Source organism: Dermacentor andersoni, chromosome 2, assembly GCF_023375885.2.
Source record: "Dermacentor andersoni chromosome 2, qqDerAnde1_hic_scaffold, whole genome shotgun sequence".
Classification (NCBI taxonomy): domain Eukaryota; kingdom Metazoa; phylum Arthropoda; class Arachnida; order Ixodida; family Ixodidae; genus Dermacentor; species Dermacentor andersoni.
Window position 1 is genome coordinate 70,451,732 of NC_092815.1, and position 26,367 is coordinate 70,478,098.

At 47.2% G+C, this 26,367-nt stretch overlaps 1 protein-coding gene across 1 annotated transcript in view; it reads right to left on the reverse strand.

Moving 5' to 3' along the window:
- The window catches only part of LOC126541881 (acetyl-coenzyme A synthetase, cytoplasmic-like), a 59,063-nt gene extending 34,410 nt beyond the window's left edge, over positions 1-24,653 (reverse strand). The window contains exons 1-4 of the mRNA XM_050188837.3: positions 24,087-24,653; positions 7,077-7,168; positions 4,232-4,335; positions 767-839 (exon numbers count right to left, since the gene is read on the reverse strand). Coding sequence (XP_050044794.1) covers positions 767-839; positions 4,232-4,335; positions 7,077-7,168; positions 24,087-24,427 — 610 coding nt within the window. The 5' untranslated portion in view covers positions 24,428-24,653. The remainder of the gene's footprint in view (positions 1-766; positions 840-4,231; positions 4,336-7,076; positions 7,169-24,086) is intronic.
- Between the last annotated feature and the right edge of the window lie 1,714 nt (positions 24,654-26,367).

The following is a 26,367-nucleotide window of genomic DNA, read 5'->3' on the forward strand; positions in this document are numbered from 1 at the left end:
GCCTCGTTTCGTCAGTGTTTCTGCTTGAGCCACTCGAATACCTTTCGAGAATCAAGGACCTATTTTGACGTCAGCGAGTTTATTTGTCAATGTCAAGTTGTCAGTGCCCTGTGGCCCAGGACTAAAATACTTAAGCGAATAATAGCATCAAATGGGAATCTGGGAGCGGGGCCCTGGATTAGTCTAGAGTGGGCGTTTTCAGTCTGGAGCAACCGGTTCCAATGCGTTGGGGAGTGCGGTATCAACAGCGGATGTGTAGAGAATGCTCTGCGCACGCACGGGGTTGTTGGTCTTGTGTTTTTTGTTTCTTCTATTAGTTGAGTGATCAAGCCTTTCGCATACGTTAGGCTCTAAACCCGTGCGTCACGCCAGCTGTCATGAAACTGTATAGTCAGGATAGAGCTTAGCGGATGGAAATTCTGAGGATAAAAAAGAACAAGAAACAAAGAACATGGGACTGCAGGGTTCTTTTAATTTTACACATAGCTGTCACTGAAAGAAGCGATCGGTAATGAGCTGGCTTTTCTGTGCGTTACTACGCTTCATCCAGTGAGCCAGTCTTGAAGGGCGTGCCTTAACCTTCCTGATACGCGAATGCATTGCCTTGCCTGTCCGTGGCATCATTTGTCTACAATGTCGAACGCGATTACCTTCATGGAAGCTGGTTGCGATCAATAAAGGGATTGCGAATTGCAAGCAAGAAAAACGAGTGAATATATAGAGGCCGCTTTTATCTATCGGAGGGTTATAAACCAACAGCACTCACCGGCGGTGACTAGTATTCTCGACTGAGTGTCGTATATCCTCTGCGCGAGGGACTCGGCCGAGTAGCCTGCAAACTGAGACCAAGAGGAGAGAAAACAGAGTCAGATAGGCAGCCACAACTGCGCCGAGAATTCGTTACGGGCGCGTTGCACAACCGAAATTTCGCCGCATGAGTTTGCTGAGCAGTCTTAAAGAAAAACAAGCTTCATTATTTTCTAACTTTGAATTCGTGGAGCGATCGCCTATGCGAAAGCCGTTATTGAGTCCTAAAACATTCCACCTGCACTTGTTTTCAGAACGGTATGTTCTGCGTAATCACTGCGTGTTTTTCTCCTCCTTTCTAATAGGGCTTGAACAGGAGCTATTTGGTATGACATCGTTCTGCTTACCGCGCTGTACTTTTCGCACAAGGGCCGACGTAAGCGAAAGGGACAAACATGTGCTGAAGCATTACGCACGTCTGTCCGTTTCGTTTACTTTGTCCTTACCCGCCGCGATCGCGTACTGTGGTTACGGCGTTACGCTGCTAAGCACGTGGTCGCGGGATCAAACCTGCGCCTCGGTGGCCCCATTTCGATGGGGGATAAATGCGAAAACACCGCGACTTGGGTGCACGGTTAAATAAACCCCACGTGGTCGAAATTAATCGGGAGTCACCTGCTATACGGCGTGCCTCGGAATCATGTCGTGATTCTGACTTGTAAGGCCGCAGATTTTTTTTTATTACGCTTCCCTTTGCGCGAAAAGTACAGTGCAGCAAACAGATTGATGTAAATACTTTTTTTCTTTCGTGTTTTGCTCGTACCGCGTGAAGTAAAAAAAAATTGCCGCCTGATTGCGCGCCCACGTGCCGTGGCATCGGTGGTACCAAAAGTGATTTGAAGGAACTAACTGCGCTCGGTTGACCGGCTCCGCAACCGCCTGGAAGCGGCAAGCTGTTGGCTTCCGCTGATATCGAGGTGCGTGTTCCGCGTGACAATCCCAGCCTGCACCCAATGGCCGGGCGGTTTCTTATCCGGGCAATGCGCAAAGTTGGTTCGTTTGTGTCACTGTTGAGACCGCTGGTGTCGCGGCGCGAGTGCGATCAGTCAGGCGGCATTTTTTCGTATATCGCTCACTGTGTCTATAAATAATAATAATAATAATAATAATAATAATAATAATTATTATTATTATTATTATAATAATAATAATAATAATAATAATAATAATAAAGAGTTCGGTATGTGCAAATGGAAATTATGACGGCGTTTCGTTTTAGCATGTTCAAGCGTAGATGTTGTTACATATTTGTACATGTTTCGAGCTTACACGTTTAAGTAGTTCGATGCAGTTCGATACCTACACTACTACGCGATAACATCTATCCGCGAGCTTTCTTCCCCGAGCAGCACGCACTGTTAAGCTCGCAGCGCCTCCAGGTTTTGCTTTCCACAATAGCATTTTGGGCGGCACTGAAGCGCCCGCTCGAATACCAGAGCAAACGAGACCGTCTGTGCCGACGAACAACGTTCCAACTGAGCAGGCGAAAGGAACGCAACAGCTGCTGAGCGAGGGCGATGCCCGGCCGCGGTCGGCTCGACTGGTATCCTCGCGCACGTTGAGCACGTGTTACCGTGTGCCTGCAGAAATGCGAGCGGCGCTTTCATCGTTTTCTCATTACCGGGCGCGTTGCGAGCAAGTTAGATTTTATTGGTTCGCACTCAGTTCAGGTGGTAAGGGAAGATTCATCGCGCACTGTGGCCCGGAACACGTGGTACGGCACACCCCGCACTAGCAATATAAATCTGCGCATTTCTCACGTGACGCCAGCGCCGACGGCTCGGACGAAGAGTCGTTGTGAACGAGCAGTTGGTTTATATATCTCTCTCGCTCTTGCTGCCCTTATATTTAACGTGAAAACGTAGGCTAACGTGCTCGTGAAAGCCTATTATGAGTCTATGATCCGAGCGTGAGGAATACGTGAGACTGACGGCCTCATTTTTTCTGTCTTTTTTTTTTGTTAGTTACAACCATACGAAGCAAATATATAATGAATCCGGGGAAAGCATATGGGGAAAGTAACCGTTATGTTTATTCGAGGCGTAGAAATAATGACGTAAAGGGTAGATGAAAGTGGACAAAGAGATAAGTTAGCCGCTGGGTGGAGCCGAATCCACATCTTACGCATCATAACCGTGCGGTATTTTACCAAATAAGCTGCCGCGGCGGTCATCCTCTCGTCTGGTGCTAGGCTGCTGAGCATGAGGTCGCGGGATCGAATCCCGGCCACGGTGGCCGCATTTCGATGAGGGCGAAATGCAAAAGCACCCGCGTGCCTAGATTTAGGTGTAAGGAACCCCAGGTCCAAATTTCCTAGTCCCCTGCTACGGCGTACCTCATAATCAGATCGTGCTTTTCGCATGTAAAACCCCATAATTTAATTTTTTTTAATCCTCCCGTCAACGTTCTCGGGTATTTATGTATGAGTACAAGATTAACCCTGGGAGTATTAATCAGTGTGTTTCGAGGCCATGGCCGTGGGTAGTGTTGTCGTCGAGCTATAGTTGACCTTGCACACTGTCGACCCGGTTGACCTTCTACCCCTGAACCTTTAGGATGTCTCCTCTCTGTTCATATCGTATGAAGGATGGTCGTCATGTCTTTCACATGCATCAACAAAACACTGCGCTAGAGCTGATGAATCATGGCGCTGGTTCCGCTACGTCCGTTTGTTAAGTCTCGCATTGGTTTAGCGCTTTGAAATAAGCGCGTTTACGTTTGTTTAACTTCATAAAGCTTGGCATTGAAGCCACTTAACCCGAAGGCCATGCATATGAACGTACGGCGTAACGAACTATCCCATTATCGGTAAAGAATGCGGTAGAAAAAAAGAAAAAAAGAAAAAGAGGCTCGTTGTGTAATAGCGGGCCTTGAGTGACACGCTGACAGGTCGTACATAAATACTAATTAGAAGCGCTTTTGAGTGATTTATCCGCCCGTGCTTTGAGCTACAAATAAGGCGTACGATGTCATTTGGCCCTCGTGACAACGTCCGGCGTATGTTAAATGCACTTTCAGCAAATAGCCTAAAATCACCGTGCCACCCTGAAGTGCGACGTGGCACGGCGAAATGCGGTGAAGTGAAGAAAAAAAAATAATTTTCGATTCTTTCTCTTTTTCCTTTCTTTTTCCAAAAGGAAGCGACTGGGACAATAGGCTAGCAAGCTTGACGCACTCTCTGCTCCCATTTCGTTCGGTACAGCGCGAAAGTGCATACAACAGCACGCACGTTGGAACACTGCAAGTCACAGATACACGAAATGCATGTATTCGAGTGCGTTTATTGTCATTTTCTATCTCATTAGCGTCTTCAGCTTCCGGTGTTTCGTTTCAAAAGCGCTCTCTTCCCTTTGCCGGCCGCGCCTCCTCGATCTACTCCCATTGCAAACAACCACAGATTCCACCGCGATACAAGGTTACTCACCACCACGGTGTGCACGGCTCCGAGCCTGGCGCATGCCAACATGGCGACCACCAGTTCGGGCACCATGGGGAGGTAGATGGTGACCAGGTGGCCCTCGCACACTCCTGCATGCGCGGAAGCATTGTCACACAGCCTGCAGTGCACCTCCAACACCCGCGCTGTGCTCGCGCCCGCCGAAGTACGCGCAACCGCGTGCTCTCTGTCGATTGCAGTTCAAGTTTGTGGAAATGACTAGCGCTTGCATTTACTACAATCGCTCGCGATTGCAGGCGTGAGAATTCGCGTGAAGACGCGTCAAGGCGCAGCTCACGTGGTCCATATGACCCATATGGCGGCGCGGCGCGTTAACTCAGTTCAGTTAGAGTTAAGTTAAGCTTAGAGACATCAACCGGTATGGAAAGAATTTACGTTAAAAAAATCGCATAGCAAGAAACAATTTTAATAAACGCACCTTTGACACGTGATGCAGATCGCTATAATGTAAATGTACGCGTCATGGAAGCACTTTAGTAGTTAAGACAAAATCATCTTCCCACTATAGCTGCACGGGAGAACGAGCGCACGCAAGCGCGTTTATTACTAGGCACAATGTAGCGTAGCGATTCGAAGGCACGCTCCTAAGCGACACCATTTAACGCTTGCTTGCTCGCACACGCTGGCACTCCAGAAGAAGGGAGTTCACGTTTGCCTAGCGTTCATGAAAACGTGAAATTTTGCATAGCAAACACGTGCAGATACTTTACCCGCGAGCGCAGTAGCGCCAACTTGAATACAGTGGCAGATGTTTTTACTGCGAACGCCAATTATGACTACAGAATATGGGACGAGTATTCTTGCTCGTCAAACTTCGTTCCCGGCATGGCACAAGTCGGATAAAAGATGATGTCCAATCTGGGATAGAAGCAATGATTTTGCATTTACAACAACAACAACAACAACAACAACAACAACAACAACGACGACGACGACGACGACGACGACGACGTTTACAAGCCGAATATTCTGACTACTATACGCCATGACCTTTTTCCGCCTGCGAATAGATAATACGGGTTTGTGCGTCGACAAACGCCGACTGTTTTCTCTCGGTTTGTTCTCGTGCACCGTACCACGACTCATGGCCGTGCACAACCTGGCGCTCTGCGGTGATCGAGGGCGATCTGATTCGTATTGATTTGATTTTCCTGTAGTAGTGGCGGATAGTCAGTATGGAAGAAATAGGCTAATAAATAAAAAAAAAATGGAGATAGTTTGCCAGGCGCTACACTTAGTCGCTATGGCAGAGAGAGAGAGAAAGAGAGAGAGGGAAGGAAATAAAAGCAGGGGGGTCAACTGGACGCACGTCCGATTTGCTATCCTACGCATAGAGAAAGAGGTCAAGAAATGAAAAGAAAAAGTAGAGAAAACACTGAGGCTGTTGCTTAGTTCGCAAGTGCAGATCAAAACTACAGGCGTTTGTTGAAGTCTGTCGATTTCAGTGACTGCCGTAATGCACGCATTACTTTCTGGGCTTTCGACGAATGTGGCCACGGTCTAAGTACTTTTGTCACCGTGAATGATCTAGGATCCCGGTGATCTACAATGTGGTGAGTAGTAGAAGGTGCCGGTAGTTAGAATAGGGACAGGTGCAGAGAAGATGCCCGATAGACTCCTCACAAGCGCAACTGTCGCACCAAAGTGCGTCACTCATTCCCATGAGGAATAAAAATAGATGTTTTTGAATGCCGCGTACAACTGGCACGATAACGTTGCGTTTCAGTATATCGCATGTCCTGCTTGCAAATGGTTGGCTCTGCGGGCAGCGCGCGTACGTGCTTCGTGTGAGCTGTATGCTTATTTAAATTTTGGAGAACCCTCCTAGCGTCGTTGTCCAGGAGTCTCCAGGTGTGCTCATGGTGGTACTGGAGTTCTTCCGAAAATTTTCAGGAGTACCGCGGAGTTACTGTCTGCACCGCGTAGGACTCTTAAAGCGTATACAGGAGTAAGGGGATCGTAACTACTGTTGCTGAGGAGGATATGTCAAGGAGCACGTTACTAAACACGTTCGTGTAATAGCCGTGCGCTACGCTCAATGGAGTCGAAAAGGAGCACAGAGTCGGGACAGTTTGAGATCAGGATTTAGAAGAATATGACAAGTACGATCACTGACTGGCGAGTTCTGCGCATTCGCTTATGTCTCAACATCTGTGGCGGTGGCAGCCAATCAGGGGTCATAATTCACAAATTTGTGAACCTGCGAAAATTGGTCGGTGTAAACGCACACATATCTTAGTAGTTGTTCTTTTATATTGCCTCACTATAAAGAATTAAATCAGCGATTGGCTGTGCGATAACGACCCCCGAATCCTTTTTCTTGGCCAGCATGTGTTGCTTCAGTCCGCGATTATCGGCCACGAGGCTTGAGACGCTGCCACAAGCCTCTGCGGGAAGTTTGCTAAAATGTAGCGAAAACTTCGCAGCTATAGTGTGCTTGATAGAAGCTGGTGTCTCATGACACTATGAGAATATATTTTTGGTTGCTGCTCTTTCCTTGCTCAGTAGTATGCCAAGAAAAATCTTTAAAGCGAAATGGTTGCTATCAATCGGTTCCACGAACGCACGCGGAATTTTTTTTTTATTATCATAACCTGCACCGCATACAAGCTTGCTCAGCGCAGTGATCAAAAGCCCTGCTGACAACATCTATCTGATTAGAACTGAAGTAAACGACCTCCATTTTTACCTGTAGTATTATTTATAGCGCAGAGCTCCTCCCTGATACAAAATACGCGGTGCTCTCCAACCAATGTAGGTAACACCGGTCACACCAGTGTACTGTACATGAGGAGCAACGCTGGGTTCGCACCTTTTGCCTTGAGGACATTGGCGAATCTGCAGACGTCATCCAGCAGTTGCCCGTAAGTTATGGTCTTCTTTTCCATAGGGTTGTTGCCTTCCCTGGAAAAAGAATGGAATATTTGTGGCAGCATCGACAGACAACCAGGCATCTTTTCAATTGCTGTATGATGAACTGTAATGCAACGCAACCCTATTTGTCTACTGTGTGTCGCAGTGGAAAGATTATCTATGGCAGATAATAGGCGCCAGAGCAGTACGTGGGAGAGTCGATTTGACGCCTTCTGGTATTAAGAACGAAGGACGTCCTTGGCATCGCATGAGCCACTTTCACCTGGCTAAAAATACTTTATTTAAGCACTTACAGAGCGTCGCGCAAAACGGTGACGTCGGTATTCGTGTTCCGAGTGCTCGCAGATCGTGTCAGAGATACCAAGACATCCTCGCCGTGCTTTAAGTTGTGGATGAGATAACACTTTCTCACGGATCGATGTCGACTGCACGTGGCCGATGCACTGTGTGTGTCAGCCCCGCGGTTTCAAGATCTCTGAAGCTTCGGCCGGAAATTGCGCCACATCTACTAGAAGACGCACAAACAAATAGTAGAACTACTCGGGGGCACAAAACTATCAAACCACGGAAGCAGCGAAAAAAAAATGTAGCTAATCTCGGGCTCACAGTGAGAGCTTCATATAACGTCAAGGCCACACGCTCCAGCGCAGCTTCACGTCTTAATTTCAGGCTGAGGGCCCTCACCGTGAGGGATACGACTCTATTTTGCTTTCCTTTTTTCTTCTTTTCTTTTTTTTACGGCTGACTGATGCGGTTCTCCTCGTCCCCACAATTCCAGTGTGCTGTGGCGCAATGCAGAAAGACGCAGCTCAGGTTATCGCTTTTGTTGCAAAACCGATGCTACAGCGGTTGAATGATAGATTCCTCGTATCGTATTTATCAGTACGCCACGCTTTAAACATTTTGAAATCGCGTGCTAGAATAAAGATACTTATCTGAAACTTCGTATTTTACTCATACACAGAAGTGGCAGACAATTTAATTGTGAAACTGCATTAGCGCAGATAGTACAGCGCCTTAACATTTCTTTTCCTGCTTTTTCTTTCCTGCCTTTAAGCATTGCATCCAATGGCAAACGACGACGGAATACATTGATTGCATGCTTTACTTTTCGATTATGCCGGATAAGTGCGTGCCAAATATACCCAACTTCATTCTTGTTAGTCTGCGACTTCTCGTTTACCAATAGCGCCATACATGAATGCATGTCCTAGGCATAGGACTTATCTATTTGAAGAAAGCTTCACATAAGGCGTAAAGCGAAATAGAAATACTATATGAATGAATGCCACCGTAAGCCCGAGGATTCGGGATGAAATCCTAGCCGCGACGTCCACATTTCGATGGGGGCGAAATGCACCGTACGTTGCGCAGTGTACCGTGCATTGGGTGCACGTTTAAGAACCCCACGTGGTCAAAATTAATCGGGATTCTCCATCTACGGCGTGCCTCGCGATCGCATCGTCGTTCTAGCTCGTAAAACCTCAGAATTTAACGTGAATGGATGCAATTCCGCGACGCGCACAAACTTCAGCAAGTCTCTTCAAATCCTCTCGCGCCCATTTGCTGAGGTCAGCAGTCCAGTTACGGCGGAGGCCCGTTTCTCCGAGCAGAGAGGCTCCCGGATATTTCTTGTGCCTTGGCGAGTCCACACCGCGTCGCCCTCGTCACACAATTGAACATAACTTCAGTTTCTTAGCGGCAGTTTCCAACACCCCCTGTTGATATTCCCGTTCCAGTCCTCCAATCACGTTCTATAATTTGTTTCCAATGTTGGCTAACAGAGCAATGTCATCTATAAGTGGTAACATCCTGAGTTTTTCCTCTTTCGATACGGTTGAGACATCTTTCGTAAATGTGTCCGCTTCCTGCGGGCACGTTTCTGGTAGAGTCTGTCTTTTCGGCTTCACCACTGTTAGAGGGGATGCTCCGTTATAGATAGAGGCAACGCCTCAAGTAAGTGCACCATATTCTGGTTACTGTTTAGGCTGAGGCTAACCAACATTACGATGTGATCTCTCGCAACATCAAAGTGACTACGCTTTTGAAACCCATTCTATTCGCGCGCACTTCTCGCAGCAGCGGTATGTTAGCATCACCAGGTCGTCATTTCAGTCACACGGGGCAGGATTCGAGTACAAAGGGGGCACATCCTTGCTTGCACTTGGGGAGAGTTTCTCCGTGCCGAGGCGTGGCAGTGTTCGCGTCCTGCACCAGCACGGAACAAGCACTACCAAGTTCGTGTGAACCACTTCGCCGGGTGGCGGAGGAAAGCCAGCAGACCTTCGAACATTGGCCTGGCCGGAAAAATACTAGGGCGCCGGGGGACACCGAGCTGTGTGCGTAACACTGCCCCAACGCGCGATTCGCGAGTTGTGATAACGGAGAGAGGAAAAAAAAAAAGAAAAGAAAAGGAAAAGGATCGAATCACACATCCGGAACTCATGGTGCAACGGCATCAAACTCAAACAAGCGTTTAGTACGAACTGCCGCCGAGATAAGCCCGTGCGGTGGATGCCCGACGGAAGGCACCTCGAACGTGGTCACGTCGTTGCGCTCGCGGCGAAGCGGACCCTTTTGTTGTGACGGCGTGGCATTCGTCTGGCGAAGCAAGTGCTTGCTCGGAACCCGGCAGCATCGAGTGTCGGCGGTCGACTTGACCGCCGTCGAAAGAGTTTTCCCCCCGTGAAGATCTCCAGCGCACCCCGCCTAGATAAGCCGGTGGGCCGGTCAACGCCTCTTGATCCAAACTCTGTCGCACGACGAGCTGAGGGAAGTATAAGAACAAGCGAATGTTTCTCCTCCACTTTGATAATCCCGTCACGCTTTTGCTCGTTTTGTGCTCTCTCAGTATCTGCGCCTTGTTGCTTATTCGACGATGCCGTCTGTTTTAGGGCTTTTTTTTTTTTTTTTTACCAGAAAGAGTTAAACATACGTCTGTCGTGGCTCCTCTATCTGTGAGCGTTTAGATACTTATATCTGCTTCGCTGGCGTTACGCGCGTCGAGGTCGACGCCGCTCTCCCTTCGCATACCCTCCCTTGTAATGCAGCGTGCGTGCGGAGTTCTCGGTTTTGTCTAGCGCCGGATATAGCAGCGGCATTGCCCAACAAGAATTACACAAGCCCTAGAGCGTGGCCTTTTGCGTCCGTCTTTCTCGGAATCGGATCGCTTTCATGTTTGATAATGCCTTTATTTTGTTCCACCTTCGCGGGATACTTTCTTTACACCTTGCGACTTCGACAGCTTTCCTTCGTTCGTACATTCGTTGAGCAGTAAGCTCAAAGGCTGCGCTTCTTTCAGAAATTCTGTAGGCCTACCGATGACACTTGGTGGGGTTTAAGGTACCGAAGTAACGCATCGGCCACTATATATGTATACGGAGACGACGTATAAGGGTTCCGGATTAATTTCTTTTCTATTTCCTCTCTCTTTGTCGGGCGCTAATTCGTTCAAAATATTGGAAGCAGGTCACTTATGATTCTTTACATTGCAATAGCACCGTGATTTATCCGTATGCGAATATCGTACGGTCAGTGCCACCACCGCTTGCATGCGAGGAAGCTGATTAGCCGGTAATTTTCACCGTCACAATGACGAAGACGACGCTTAAGGTGCTGGTAGTGGTATAGACTATGGCACTCAACATGAATGACATGACTATGGCGCTCAACCCGACGCTTCTGCTACCACAAAGAAAAATGGCAGGTGCCATTTTCCTCGTGAACGGGGTTGCTGCCAGTAAAAGGAACCGCTTTTAGTTCACCAATTTTTCGTGTAGTCGGCACTGCCATACAATCTCGGAGCCCGTTCAATAATGGAACACCGCGTTGCAGCTCACTTGCAGTGCTACAGTATTTGTAACGAAGATGGAATTCGCGTATGCCGCTAAGACTAACTCTGCTGAAGTCATGTGGGTAGCGAATCAAATACAGATGCTATTACACTTATTCATACACGTTCGTCTTTCAACTTTTTTTTTATGTTTTGCTATTTTCGATCTCCGATTTTCCTGTCATTTTCGTTTTTCAAGGCACTTCCTGCGTTTGAGGCATGAGAGACATCCTGCATTGTTGCTGCTCTTCTGTTGAAACGTCATTCGCTGCACGGTTCGCTGATCTGCGATAGTCGTGTTCTCTTTCCGGTAAAAAAGCTCGCGCACGGCGATAACACTGTGCAGGATGCGTCACATCCTCTGCGGAGCGAAACAAAGTAAAACAAACATAAATAAAGATACAGAAAGCTTGCACGCCTAGCTTTATATTAGGGTTCATTTAACGCCCGTGTTCCCCGTTGCCGAAAGTAATTTGCCTATTCCTCCCGAAATGTTCAAAATGCCGTCCAGTAATACTATGTGTTTCCCATATAGTATTGTATCGAAACGGCATGAAATGTATACGGCATTGATATCTATTCCGTAAAGCTGTTACGAAAAATGCATTGAAGACGTAAAACAATACTGGATCGCGATCCAGTACGTTTGAATAGTTATTAGACAGGTTGATGATAGCACACAGAGATTGATTGACTGACTGATTGATTATTTGATTGATTGATTGATTGATTGATTGATTGATTGATTGATTGATTGATTGATTGATTGATTGATTGATTGATTGATTGATTCATTCATTCATTCATTCATTCATTCATTCATTCATTCATTCATTCATTCATTCATTGACTCTCGTGCATGAATTTTCCAGGCTCGCGTTCGTCATGAAACCTATAGTTTTGACGTTCAGAACTTCCCGCACTTTCGAGAACCACCTGTGCTTTCTGCTTCATGGTTGGTATTTTATGGGGCACGTACGCTTTTTGCCCTCACACTTGCCACACACACTTGCCACACACACTTAACACACTTGCCTTCAGGCAAGAAGCGCAAGCTTGGTTTCATGCTTTCGCCTTTCATGCCTTCCATCCTTTCACATTGAGTGCCGAAGAGTGAGCTCCGGTTCTATCAAACCTGCATGACGGCGTGTGACATATGAAATTAAGCGAGTCGGGAGGGGCCTTATTTGGGTCAGTGTATGAATGCCTGCGAGTGCGCTGCAGCACGAAGCACTTGCTGCTCACCGCAGTGCCAACGTTCTGGAACAGCTGAACAAAAAAAAAAATGACGGCAATAATCCTGGAATGGCACCTGCCGCATTGTGCAGGCTTCACTGAAGTTTTCTGACGTTTTTTTCTGAACACGCACAGCGCCGAACATATATATGTCACTAAACGGCACCGCTACATATTTGTGCCGTTACAATAGCAAACTGACTTTCCATTCCTTTTCATGCAATTGTGTATCTAATCTAGGCCGTAACGGCCATCTTGGCTCATATTTTCACAAGAGTAGTCTTACTCTCGAACCATTCGTAAAAAAGCTGACAGCAAATTGCGATATTGGGCAAATTAGCGAGCGCGGTGGGCCGGTGGCAAAGCGCACATACGAACAAGAACCTCTGTGAATCAGGCCCCTGCTGGTTTCGTATAACAAAGTGGGATAACAGCGCGAATTGACTCAGCAGTTCGTCCACTGCTCATGTTCGTCTTTTCTTGAACCCATTGCAAGTGTGCCGATAAGCAACGTAGTGTGCCTACATAAACTCTCGTTTGTCGTGTAATGAAGTTATTTTGCAGGAGCTGCTGCTGCTTCCAAGTCGGTTATTGCACAACGTGGCGAAGAAAGCCTTCGTTGATGCTGCTAGTGCTGCGTTCAATACATATCTCTATATGTGTGACAAGCGTGCTCCCAAATTACGCTAATACTTTCTGCAGGTTATGCGAATCACGCAGGTATTACATCCCCTTCTTTCGATGGAGGCAACTTTGACAAACAATAACGTCGATAAAGAACAAGTCACAACGCTTTTCACTGCCATCTGGAGCTCTGCTCTCACTTCGAGGCATAAATTGGAAGGTTCGGTTATCCGCAGTGGTGGCCACGTTCCCAAGAAGGTCGCATACCATAATTTTAGCGTTGTGGCATTCTGATGCGCACTAAGGAAACCCAAGCTGTCGAAGAAACGGGCCACAGTTAAGGTACGACCCCACAATCACAGCTTTAACGTATATCTTGGAGCTAAAACCGCAATCTATAATTAGCCCTACGATGTAAAACAGCATCGAAGTACGCGCGACGTCAGAAGAGATAACCAATTCGACCTGCTTACGGTGCACTGGCAAGTTTTATATCAGGCAAGTTTTACCAACTTCCTCGTTGATTTACTCAAAGCCGACGGGCAAGCACGAGGGATAGGGGTTTGCGCAACAAATTAAGGCTTTCTCTCGAAGGAGAGAATGCCTGAATACGCGGCGAATAAAAATATATACGACTTTAAGGGAAACTATCTTGTGTCAGCGCTGCGATTTAGTGGCTCTTTTTACAGTGTTCACAAAGGTATTGCGAGCCGATCATCAAAGCATAAAGCCACCCATTGGCTCTAAACTTAATAAAAGGAGTTAGAAGTTATATTCATAAAGAAATTCGAGAAAATCTTCATATATTGCCAATAAATGAATTTCGGAACTCAGACGTCGAATATTCTCCATGGCTGCTTACACTTCCAAAAATCGAATTGTCAGTAGACGCGATATAAAAAAAAAACATGTTCATTCAAGCTGCTCAACAAGTAGTATTTTATCAGATATATATGCGGTATTCAGGATACAGACACGTCCATACAGATGGCTCCAGTCAAGCAACCTCTTCAACTTCAGAACTCGTTATACCGCACCTCAATTAACAGGAATCATTTCAGCTATCTCGGGCTGCTTCGTCCACAACGGCTGAACTATTCGAAATTCTATCTGCGACAAAATTTATAACGTCAGTAAGAGATGCGTGAAAATGGGATATTTTCAGTGATTCACAGGCGGCTCTAACATTACTCTGCAGCACAAAAGGAAAAACATTCAGTGATAATATAATATACGAAACACTTAAAGACCTCACAAAGGCATGGCCAAGCGAAGCATGAAATAGCATTCCAGTGAATACCAGGGCATTGCAACATCCCTGCCAACATAGCAGCCAATGAAGCAGCACGACAAGCACACCTCAAATATGATGTAGTTCCGCTCCCAATACAAAAGAATAAATTACGCTGCATTATAAAGACAACATCTTTCAAAATATGTAGAAATACGTGGTTTGACTAGAATTCTAAGAGCTCGGATTTGTCCGTTTATTGAATTCAAATTTTCATTGTCGTTAGACAGAAATATGAAAACCGTTATTCATCGATTAAGGCTAGGCAATGCCTACACAAAGCATTTCTTACATGGAATCCGCCGTGCGGAAACCCCCGAATGTGCTTGTGGATTTGTAGATGAAAATATACGTCACCTCCTTCTAGACTGTCCACATCACGACACACCAAGACGCCGACTTAATCAGCCCTAATTACATTAGACCGCCGACCTTTCAGTTTAAAGAAACTTTTGAGTCCTTCGCCAACAAAGGCCTTGCAGGAAAGTGCTTTAAAATAATTAAAAACATTGCTCGAAGACAGCGGCATTGTTGGCCGTTATTAACGCTGGTAATGTTCCTTTCATATCAGTGCCCCTGATATATATATATATATATATATATATATATATATATATATATATATATATATATATATATATATATATATATTGTATGTGTGTGTGTGTGTGTGTATGTGTGTGTGTTTGTGGATTATGTTATGTTTTCTGTCGTGACTATATGTGATAATGCATTCACACGATGTATGCACCCCCCGCTGAGTAGAGACTGTATTGTTAGGCGTCAGTATCATTCCTACTTTTGAGACTTTCTTCAGAACTGTGGAGTCATTTAACTTGTATATTGTATGTACCATGTATTTCTTACGCCATAGGGTTACTGTGAAAACGTTGCTTGACAAGTTCTGGTGCTTGTATGCAAAGGTTATTTGATATGTAAACTTGAACCCATGTATGTTGTAGGCTAGACCCATTCAAGAGCTGAGGAGTAGCCGGCGCTTTAAATTGTGCGTCAGCATCTCATATCATATCAGTAATAAAGAAAAGCGTACGCAAGTACAAACGGGGGACTCCCTACCGATGCCTGCAGGCTTTATCTCAGGAACGCACCTAACGGTCCTGAGCCAGTTAGAACGAGACATATTTCGCAGACAATTTCATTATATGCCTGCAGTTAAAGAAGAGAGAGGCGCGTGTTGGTAATTTTACGCTTTCCTGTACTGTCTGCATTTTGACAGTTACGAAGACGGGCTTGGACAAGCGGCTGTGACAGTGATGTCACGTACCGCGCAAGAGTGACGGACTGTAACTGACGATGCGTGTGCTGCGTTATGTGCTCTCTCTTTCTCCTCCCCATCTTTCATCCCCCCTATCCCCGCTCCCATGTGTAGGGCAGCAAACCGGTTAAGCTAAACTGGTTAGCCTCCCTGCCTTTCCTTCTCCACTTTTTCCTTCCTTCCTTGACAGTTACGTCTTTGTTTTACCACGGCATGACGATGCTAGAATGACGACGACGGATCGACCAAGACGTCATCACGACAACGGTATGAACACGAAGGCGTGGCGAAGACTGTATGACGACGACGCAATGACGAAGACGGCTTTACAACAGCTGCTCGATCACAATGGAATGACAACATGGTTATGGTGGCCTAATGACGACTGTGCGATAACGATGAAATGACGACGACAGAACGGTGATGATGGCGTGACGCGTGATGGCGACGAAACCAGAAGGCAGTAACGAGGACAGAATAAATACGGCGACAGAATAAATGCGGCGGAACGATGAAGACGACATGATACCAAAGGAATAATCACTACAAAGTGAAGGTGATCGAGCGGTGACGAGGACGTGGCGACGACGGCGTGCTTGTGTTGGAGCTCCCGTCCGCGCCTACGTGCATCAGATGTCGCCCCGACCCATTTCGGTTCGCACGATGCACCCGGTGCCGGTTTGCACTGTGCCCGACACCGGACAGTTGTGCAAGGCAGCATCTTCGTATACACATTACAATTATATTCACCGAGATACAGATCGACCTAGCTACAGAGAGCAGCCAACAGCCACGCCAAACCCAGGAGGGCAGGCAAAGAACGCTTCGCTTTAGTATCTACTTATTGTGCCGACATAAGCGAGTCTTCGGACAGCGTTAAACCGCCTCAAGGCCACTTTAAACGCAAATTTATTTGTACCAGAGCCACAAAAACAAATCAATCATTGCTTTAGTCGGTCGGTATCCTCGACCGTGTACACACTTGATGAGCTAATTAATTCAGCCGATATATTCAACGTGGAGGCAGTTTCGTGAAAAGTAGAATTGGCATCCGCTTTTAAGTAACCTTCACAAAGGCCTGTGTATTCCTCATTGGGATGCGAGATGCACTTCCGTGCGACAGTTGCAGGTGCGAAGAATCTGGGGAACATCTCACCTGCGATTAGCCCCGCTACGACGACAAGCGCCTTCATCTCCTTACCATGTTAGATCACTTGGACTCAATATCACTCTCGGTGAGAAAGGTCCTTGGACCGCAGCGTCATATACTCAGAAGGCGACACGTGCGTTCCTGCAGTTCCCGAGGTCGACAGACTTCAGTTATCACTTCTGGTCTCTCTGCACAGATTCGAATGGACGTACTCTTAGTAGTCACTGCTTTCTTTGTCTGTTTGTTTGTTTGAGTCTTTCTTTCTCTTAGCAGACTGGAAGTTTGTCTGGTTACCGTTTCCACTCTTTCATTTCTTCCTTTTCAATCTCTCTTTTCTGAACGAAGCTTGAAACACTGCCGCATATTGTGTTCGTCAGTGTCAGGGGCAGAACATGTAAAGAAAAGGTGAGATTGCGTACTGAGTGACTTGATGACGTAGATTGGGAAGAAGAGGGAAATGATTGGGTTTGTGGCCCCAAAGTTCGATGCAAAAGCGTATTATAGCAATCACATATCTTGTCACTGAACATAAATTTTGATGCTTTAATTGCTAATATGGTAATACCTGGCCAGACGGATCTCCGTCAGAAGCTTCGCTACAAGCGAAAGCATACGCTCCATGATTTTTAAAATTAATTTGTCCGACTAAATTTAGCAGCCTATCCATTTTTGTCGTATTTCAGCTCACAAGAGTGCCTTTGCGACATTTAAAAGCATTTATTCCACAACAATTTTACCTTGAGCTTCGGAAGTACGCTCTCTCAAGTACGCGTCTTACTTGGCAATGTTTCTTAAGTTGCTGCATAGATCTTGCTTCTGCCCAAAATTCGCGTCCTGTTTAAAAATGATGACTGCGACGATGACTGTCGGTGTTCATCATATACACCGCTTCGATAGTATATTTACTTCATGCTCTGGATTATTGTTATTATTATTTGTTTTGAAAACATATACAGCAGGCTGGTAACTGCCACAGGAAGGGGCACAACGCTTGCCTACTCTTCAGAAAGCAAGAGACAGAAACATAGTAATGGAATATAGGAAGAAGGGGCGGAAAGAAGAAAGGAAGAGCGATGTGACAAATCATAAAGAATAAAGCAGAACACACCCAGTACGTCACGCTATTAAGGAATGGTAAAATAGAAGAAATAGTGTCTGAGGTTTTGTCATTTGGAAACAGAAATAAGCTACAAACGTGAACCTAACTTAGTTACTTCTAGGAAAGTATAAGGAAAGCGCAATGAACCTGATCGCGTCACGACGCAATACCCCTGGGATACAAACATTCGTCGAGTGTCGTACGCCGCAGGCCAGAGATATGATAGTCCCTCACTAGCGACGTGCACGGCGCAGTGAAAGCGGGACATTCTTATATCAGGTGCTGAAGTGTCTCGCAGTAACCGCAAGACGTACACGATGGACTGGCCGCACATCCTTGTCGCTATAAACGTTCGCACAACGTTCGCACAACATTCACACAGCGTACCCTTAACTGGAGTAGTTGTGCTCTAGCGCGAACACGAAGCGAGAACGTTCCATTGGCGATGCGCTGGTCTGGATGCTGCTTGAGTAGGTGGCGACGAATCAGCAGACGAGCGTCATCAAGCTTGCAAAAAATTTCAGGGCCGCCACAGTCGTTATGAGCACAAGTTGAAGCCAGCCGATCAGCCTCTTCATTTCCGGCGATCCCTGCTTATGAAGGCATCCATTGGGCAACGAGAGGTACTGCATGTGATGCAATTTTGTTGGCCGAGTCAGTAATGCGTCGCACAACTGAACAATCAATCTGACTGTGTTTCAGTCTGCTAAGAGCAGCGCGGGAGTCCATAAAGATGACAATCTTCGATGCGGCTAACTCATCTTGCACGTATTTCAGTGCAACATCAAGGTGGGATGAGGTATATGAAATATACGTCGTACTTGAGTCAAAAGGTACAGAAAAGCTGCTGAGGCGCTTTGACCGTCATTGTGTGCAGATGCATCTTTGAATACTTGAAGATAATTTTGAAATCTTTCAAACATGTGCGACTGAGCCAATTATAGTATGGCCGAAACATGCATATCGGGCTTTTTGTGTGTCAGAGATTGTGAAATAAATGGGGAGTACGTGTTTGGTGATACCTTTCGGAAGCGGGGGCGTAACTGAAGCAGCATGTTCAGAAATGCCTGCAATGTTAATAAATAATGCCGCTATTTTTCCCATGCGAGAAAACAGGCGTGACTCGGGCGATCAAGGGGGAGCGATTGGCTATTCGATGAGCGGTGCAGACGCTCAATATGATACAAAGCTCCCTGGTCTGCTTGCGGCCTCAAAGGTAACTGATGCACTTCAGTGAGTAATGCAACAGATTGCGCCTCACGAGGTAATCTAAGCATTAGTCGAAGGGCAACGTGATGATCTCGTTCCAGTTGGGTCACCGAACTAGGCGGCACGTTCATCACTGGTGACGCATACATCGTGCCTGTGAGCACAGATGACTGGTACACCTGGAGAGCCTTTGTTTGGTCGCAACCAGCACCTCTAGCAGTCAAGGCAGCCACATACTTAAGGGGGGAGTGCGATTTGCGTCGTACAAAGTTAACGGCAGGATGCCAAGATATGCGATCATCCACAATTAACCCCAAATAACCGTGTAGTCGCACCCAGATTATAGGCGTTTCGTCAAGGTACATTCTGCTCATTGTTCGACGAGCGCATTGTTTAGGGTGATATGCTGTTGCAGCCGACTTAGCAGGTGATATGAGCAGGCCAATAATCAGAAGAATAAGAATGGGCTGGGGTGCGTTTGGCAGGCATTCTGAGATCATGAACAGCAGGCTGCCATTGTCCCTCAAGAGAAAAGTATATAACAGCTGTGTCTTACCAGTACTCACGTAGGGGGCAGAAACCTGGAGGCTTACGAAAAGGGTTCTACTGAAATCGAGAACGACGCAACGAGCTATGGAAAGAAGAATGATAGGTGTAACGTTACGGGATAAGAAAAGAGCAGATTGGGTGAGGGAACAAACGCGAGTTAATGATATCTTAGTTGAAATCAAGAAAAAGAAATGGGCATGGGCAGGACATGTAATGAGGAGGGAAGATAACCGATGGTCATTAAGGTTTACGGACTGGATTCCAAGAGAAGGGAAGCGTAGCAGAGGGCGGCAGAAAGTTAGGTGGGTGGATGAGATTAAGAAGTTTGCAGGGACAACATGGCCACAGTTAGTACATGACCGGGGCAGTTGGAGAAGTATGGGAGAGGCCTTTGCCCTGCAGTGGGTGTAACCAGGCTGGTGATGATGATGATGAGCAGGCCAACTTCACCCAAGTACTTGCACGAAGCCATGGACCAAGGTGCGAAAGACCGCTTATCCACAGAGCAATGTCATCTGCGTAGACAGCTACGCCCACAGGGAAGTCACTGTCACCCCGAGGCGAACGACTTGGAAGCGCGGCGAGTACGGTATTACACAAAAGCGGCGATAATACGCTGCCCTGTGGGACACCGCACTTCCCATTTCGATATTCACTAGTTACTCCTCCGACGCGCACTTTCATCCGGCGCTCCGATAGAAAATGATGCACAAAGCAGAACAGACGACCCGAAATTCCCGCGGTTGCAAGAGCGAAGATAATCGCCTTATGCGGAAACGAATCGAAAGCTTGCTGTACGTCTAGGAAGAGCATGTAGGCGGAATGCTTGTTTCCTTTAGCAAATTCGAGCGCTGAGACAAGGTCTGATATGCTGTCCAGAGCTGAACGGCGGCGACGGAAGCCACTCATGACATCAGGGAAAACATTCAGCTCCTCTAGCCTGGCATCCAAGCCATTCGCTCCATTAGCTTGATGACATTTGAGGTTACGTATACTGGCCGGTAGGACTTGAGGTGCCTTGCACTGCGCACGGGATTTAAAATTGGTATTACCACGGACAAGTTACGTTCAGCAAGGATTACGCAGGTTCTCCGTGCTTCATTGTACTCGTCCACGATACGGTCATGAAAACTATTATCAATGTTCCGTAATGCTTGGTACTTCACACTGTCTTCACCTGGTGCAGTGCGGCCTTTGGAGAGGCTGAGCGCTTGTCGCAGCTCCTCAATAGTGAAGTCTGCCTTGTCCATTTGACAGGCTGGACCATAGGAAGGAGATATTGTACTCTGACTTGTCAAAGACGTAAGTTCGCCATTTGTGGGGTCACTGGACATAAGATAGGATAACCATAATTCAGTTCGGCGGGCAAATGACAAAACTAAAAAAAATCGCGGCATCTGAAACTGTCCAGCAGACATTTATAGTATTCATGGCTGCTTGAAGAAAGCACACTATATACAGCTTTCTCGCCTACTCCAAAAAGAGACCGACAATTCGGACATGCTCATAAACTTGCCTGTTTGTATTCTGATATAGTAACAAACGCAGTCGAATGTTTGTAATTTTACGAGTGCTGCCGATGCTGTTGCTGCTTTTTCTCGAATTCTGATGGTATTTCATGTTAGGTACGAATAAATGCGATGGGCGCTCATTAACTTGAATAGTGACTTCTGAAGCGTGAAAGCGATAGACGCTTGACGAACTAATCTACAGGTCCTGTCAGAAACGAGATCAAAATAAAATTCGGGGATGCCTCCACGGCGCGATTCTAGCAGCACAACCTCCTCCCTGCCAGTGCTTCAACCGGCATCCGCTAAGCCATCAGTGCTCGCTGGTCTAACATGTGATCGAAGCGAAACATGCAAGGCTAGCACTTTAGACGAAAGCACGCCTTTCTAAGGCGAAAGTAGGCGTAATAAGCGTGCACGGTGAATTTGCGTTTGCGGTCGCACTGTCTTCCGTAATATAAACGTATCTGGCGAGGAAGGGCCGCTGCGCGCCTCATATCTCGGTCTTGTTAGAAGACACCGTGCAGGAAGACAGCGCATAGCGTCATGCTGTGCTGTTTGGTTGCTGTCGTCGTCGCTAGGAGGGACACATTCCTTTCCAAGGGGATTGACCGAGAGTCTGAATTACGGGAAGTCCGTCTGTATGCCTTTAGAAACGAATATATATATATATATATATATATATATATATATATATATATATATATATATATAGAGAGAGAGAGAGAGAGAGAGAGAGAGAAACGGGGTGGAAAAGGCAGGTAAGATAATCGGAAAATATTTTGGTTTGCTACTTGCATTGCAATTTTTGAACAAACCAGTGCAAAGAAGGAAAATCTGAATTCCCCATCGCTTATCTGTATTGGTTTTGTCAACATTTACTCGTTCATGCGGCGCACGCTACTCAATGCAAGTTAACGGCAAACGATGACGACACTGAGCGCTATGAAGTACCTTGGTGTATGGGCGTTCCTCCGTGGTTTTCGTACTTACGACTCACATTGCAAAACAGCGTGCAAAGATATGAAAGCAACAAGCAATTACAAGTTCAAAAAAGGAAGTAGAAACTTAATTTTCGCACTACAATAAGCTACAAATAAAACAATATTTTTCCTTCTGCTTTTGAGCATATGTGTACTGTTTTCAACGTTATTCACAGCGTGTCCGAACTTGGTACAAAGGTGATCACCAGAGATTGTGCTTCCAAATGTGTTTCAATCTCTCTGGACACTTTCTGTCAGCTTCCAAGGACAGTATCTGTTTATACGCGGTGTTCTTGAATTTCCAACTGTCGTAGTTCAATTGAAGAGCGCAGGCCTACTGTCGGTCACAGCTTATCTGAACGTCACACTACGACTGTTTTTCCGGCACCCTCTCTCTCTCTGTCTCTCTGTCTCTCTCTTTCTTTCTTTCTTTTTCCTTTTTTTTTCCTTACTTGTTACGAATGTTGAAAATGACAGAAAGGCACTTGACGAGCAAAACCCTTAGGTGAACCAAACAAAACGGCTGTTTGAGCAACAGCGCGCATCATTTTTACTGTTTCGTGAAGTGTTGTTCATTCGCGACGAACTACACAGCGACTTCGGTATACTTTCAGTGTAACAAATTCAACGTCTACTTGCACAAATGCATATATCTCTCGCAAGCTCAGCCCAACTTTACATTGTTGGACGAAACTCACCTGGAGAGTGCATCGTAATTGCAATGGCAAAATGATGATGTACATGCAAAGACTGTCTGAAAAATCAATATATTTTTTCACTGTTTATGACTCCCTGCTGCGTTTTCATTCCACGCTCTGCGTACGCTTTCTGTTGCTTAATTAGCTTCGTTTTCGACATCTGTCTCTCGCGTACGCTATGCGTGTCAGAGGATTCGGTTTCTCGTCAGTTCGTAAAAGCTTGATAGTAAACCATTCCAGCTTCGTGGTGTTCTTTGTTGTTGCCGCCGCTGCTGCTGCTCGGTCGACGTTGTCCGTGAGAATGGCGTTCTTCATTAACCTTCAACTCAAATTACAGCATCTTTCTTGCCAAGTACTTCAGTCCCATACCACCTCGTAATTACAGGACACCGTTATCCAACCACGACGCTTTACGGGTGTCTGAAAGCACCGACCGCCTTCTTAGCAAACTGCGGCTGCCTTCATGCGACACCCGAAACTGGTCTTCTCGTATTCTCGCGCTTTCACACACGAGTGGGACGACCTTCCCGCAAAAACTGTTGTCATTAGATACAGTGTGTATATTTGTGATGGCGTATCTAATATTTCCTATTGACGAGCTTTGTTATTTTCCCTTTCTCGCCGTGGGGGCGTATAGTGGCTTTGGCGTGGCGCTAGGTCGTGATTGCTGGCATAAAATCTGGACATTTAAATGCCTTGTCGGCAATACCCTTGCAGGCGCGACGAAATTGTGACGTTTGCGTTACGAATGTTTGCCCCTTTCTCGCTCGGGAGAGGTCGAGCGGAGCACATATGTCCGCAAGTACCCTGCCAAAACTACGTCATGCAGCAGCGTAGTTGCTTTTAGATGCGAACTGTTGGGACTAAAAGGTATTTTCAGTCTCTCCAAGTTCGCAGTCTACGCTTCGTTTGTGGACAAGAGCAGAGACCGCTGGCGTCAGCCGCGGCTCTGCGGCGCAAGAGGACAAACGGGAAGTCGCCGGAAATCGAATCTCAGTTGAGCCGCGGTACCAATAACTTGAATGAAATATAGCGTGTCATCTGTCTATAAGCGGTCATTGCGTAATTTATTCGTGCATATTTGACGACAGGCTGCTGTCTTCCTCGTGGGAAGAAGCCCGTACCACCAGCGCAAGGTCCCCGGTTCGACACCCAAACGAGGCGGCCGTATTCCGCTCAGGCGGAATCACAAATAACCTTGTGCACCTATGTTCTGGTTTTGAATCATCCTACCCATGGTCAAACTTAAACAGAAATTCTCCACTACAGCACTCGTCATAATTAACCAACAGATTTGCGGCATTTAAGAGCTAGCAGTCATCAAAATAATGGCGAAACCTATGTGAACTGCGAGACGCGGTCCCCTTTCGGAGGCACGGCGAGCGACTTCGATTTCAGCCTTTCGGCTACTGTGAACTTCCCGATAATGTGAACACTCATGAGTTTGAGACTCGCGAATAAGAAGAGCCCGGGGTGCGCGTCCGCTCGCTCACCAGTAGTAGGCCACCTTGTCCCCTCGTCCTGCCAGCACGTGTCGGTCGAGCGCGTTGTAGCAGGCGTTGGTGACGGCGTCCTGCATCCACATCAGGCGCACGGGTCCAGCGCGGGGGTCGAAGTTGTACGCCAGGAAGCGGTCGGCGCTCGGCGGCACTTTCCAGTCGAGCCTCTGCGCCAGCTTGCCCCAGAACGCCGCCGGGTCCTCGACCGACTCGCGGTACATGCGCTGGTACTGCGCCATCGAGGACACGTGGTACCGGTGGTGCTCGTGGTTGTCGTGCACGGAGGGCTCGACGCCCTCCTGTCGCTGCTGGTCTTGGGCACCGTGGATGCTCATGGCCTTTTTTTTGCCCTCACGCTGCCGTTGCACGGTCGGTTCGGGGCGCCGATCGCCCCGCGGCTTGCCTTGACTACGAGAGACCCCCGGGTCCCCCAGTGAGGGTAGGTTCTGCTGTGTACGGCTGCGCAGCACACCGAGACTGCTTCGGCGCTGGCCGGACCTGAATCAAGCCGGTGTTGGATTTCGCGCCGTGATAAAGAACGAGCACTTGTGGCGCACCGAGGGCGAGGGAGGAAGGTGTGTGCGTGCGTGCGCGTTGGCCACTGGTGGCCGCAGATAGCGCTCACTAAGCGTCGAAGGAAAGAAAAAAAAGAGCCGTTTTCTTCTTTTTTTTTTTCGCTGCACGCTGTACGCGACCGCCCGCTGATGTTGCAGTCAACCAGCCCGCGAGGAGAATACACAGCAGGAGAGGAGGGTGTGAGTGACGGGCGTGCTGGGCAATGGAGAGGAGGGGGCGGGAGAAAGCAGCAGGCTCGAGCGCTCACCGGAGAGGAGTGCGAATGTCACACACCGGGCCGCGCCACGGCATCAGCTGCGACGATCGGGCGCGGGCGGCACGGTGCAGCCGCACACGGTCCGCCTTGTTTGTCGAGCGAGGAAGCAATAAAAAAGCGGGACATTATTAACAGGAATCCGGCCGGGTGGATGTCGTCAGCTGACGTGGGGCATCGTCGGCGCGCGGGGAGGACTGTGCGCGGCCGCTTGTGTCGCCTGCGCACGCCCTCCTCATCAAGATTGAAGACGCGCAATGGACGGGAATTAATAAACTATGTAAGCGGCTTACGAGACGTCCAACCTATAGCGCGGTTCGCCGAGAAAGTGTGTCGAGAAACGTTCCGAAAGGGACGGCGCGAGTCACGAGTGTATATCGCTAGCAATTCGTGCATCGTGATTGACGAACTCGGGTTGCTTTATTTCCCCGTCATTTCGTCGGGCTGTGCCCGTTCGTAGCTACTACGCCGTATCGCGGGTTTGCGAGACGTTACTCGTCGCGAAAGGTGAAAGGTGCCAGGTGTTGATCCGGCCAATTTGTCGGTCTGAGAACGTGTGTGTACAAGGTTCTGCGCTGTTATGTAAGGGTTTGCTGCGAGGCGCTGCAGTAGAAAAATGCCTCAAACACTTTCCCTCTCTGTTTTGCGTCAGAAATGGGTAGCCAAACAAAACGAGTGAATAAATATTCAGAAAGTTAAAGTGATAATAAATGTAGCGACGCTGAAGTGAACGATACTGCGACGAAGCGTTAATTGAGTCGACATCTGATTGGAAGCCATGGCGCCGCATTATTGCGAGATGTGCAATTTGCAGTAACCTTTCAGGAAGGAGTTAGCCATTTCCTAACACGGATGTAAGGTTCAAACGACGTTGTTGGCATCTCAGCGTAGCTGAATTTCAGATTTAGTAATATCTCTAACAGCTGTCGGTGCCAATGCCTGGGAAAGTCTTGGTATAACAACTTAGCAAAGTAAATGCGCAATTGAATGGAGACCGCAAGTGGAAGCTAACGGATGCACTTTTATCGTTTATGCCATTTGTGCATTGGTTCTGTATCTGTGGCGTCTCTGACAGTGAAGATGATTCAGTTTATAGCGTATCAGTCTCATAATGTATTTTTTAACGCTTTTGTGACATCTAACATTATGTGATGCATGTCACCCATGTTCAAAGGAGTAGCCGGCACCATATCTCGTTGCCTACATCCCCTTATTTATTGATATAAATTAAAGAGAACGATCACAGCCCAGAAGCACATTTTGTCACTTTCCTTTATTCCTTGATAGCTCGCTGAAAAAAAAAAATAGCGAGAAAATCTCTAAAGCTGTTAGCGTTCACAACCGCAAAATTGCATGCCCGCTGCCAATAAATTGTCCCCATGCGATTATAGCACGCTGTACCTCTAGTTAAATATAACAAAACAGCTCAGATGCTGTTCCCACGAC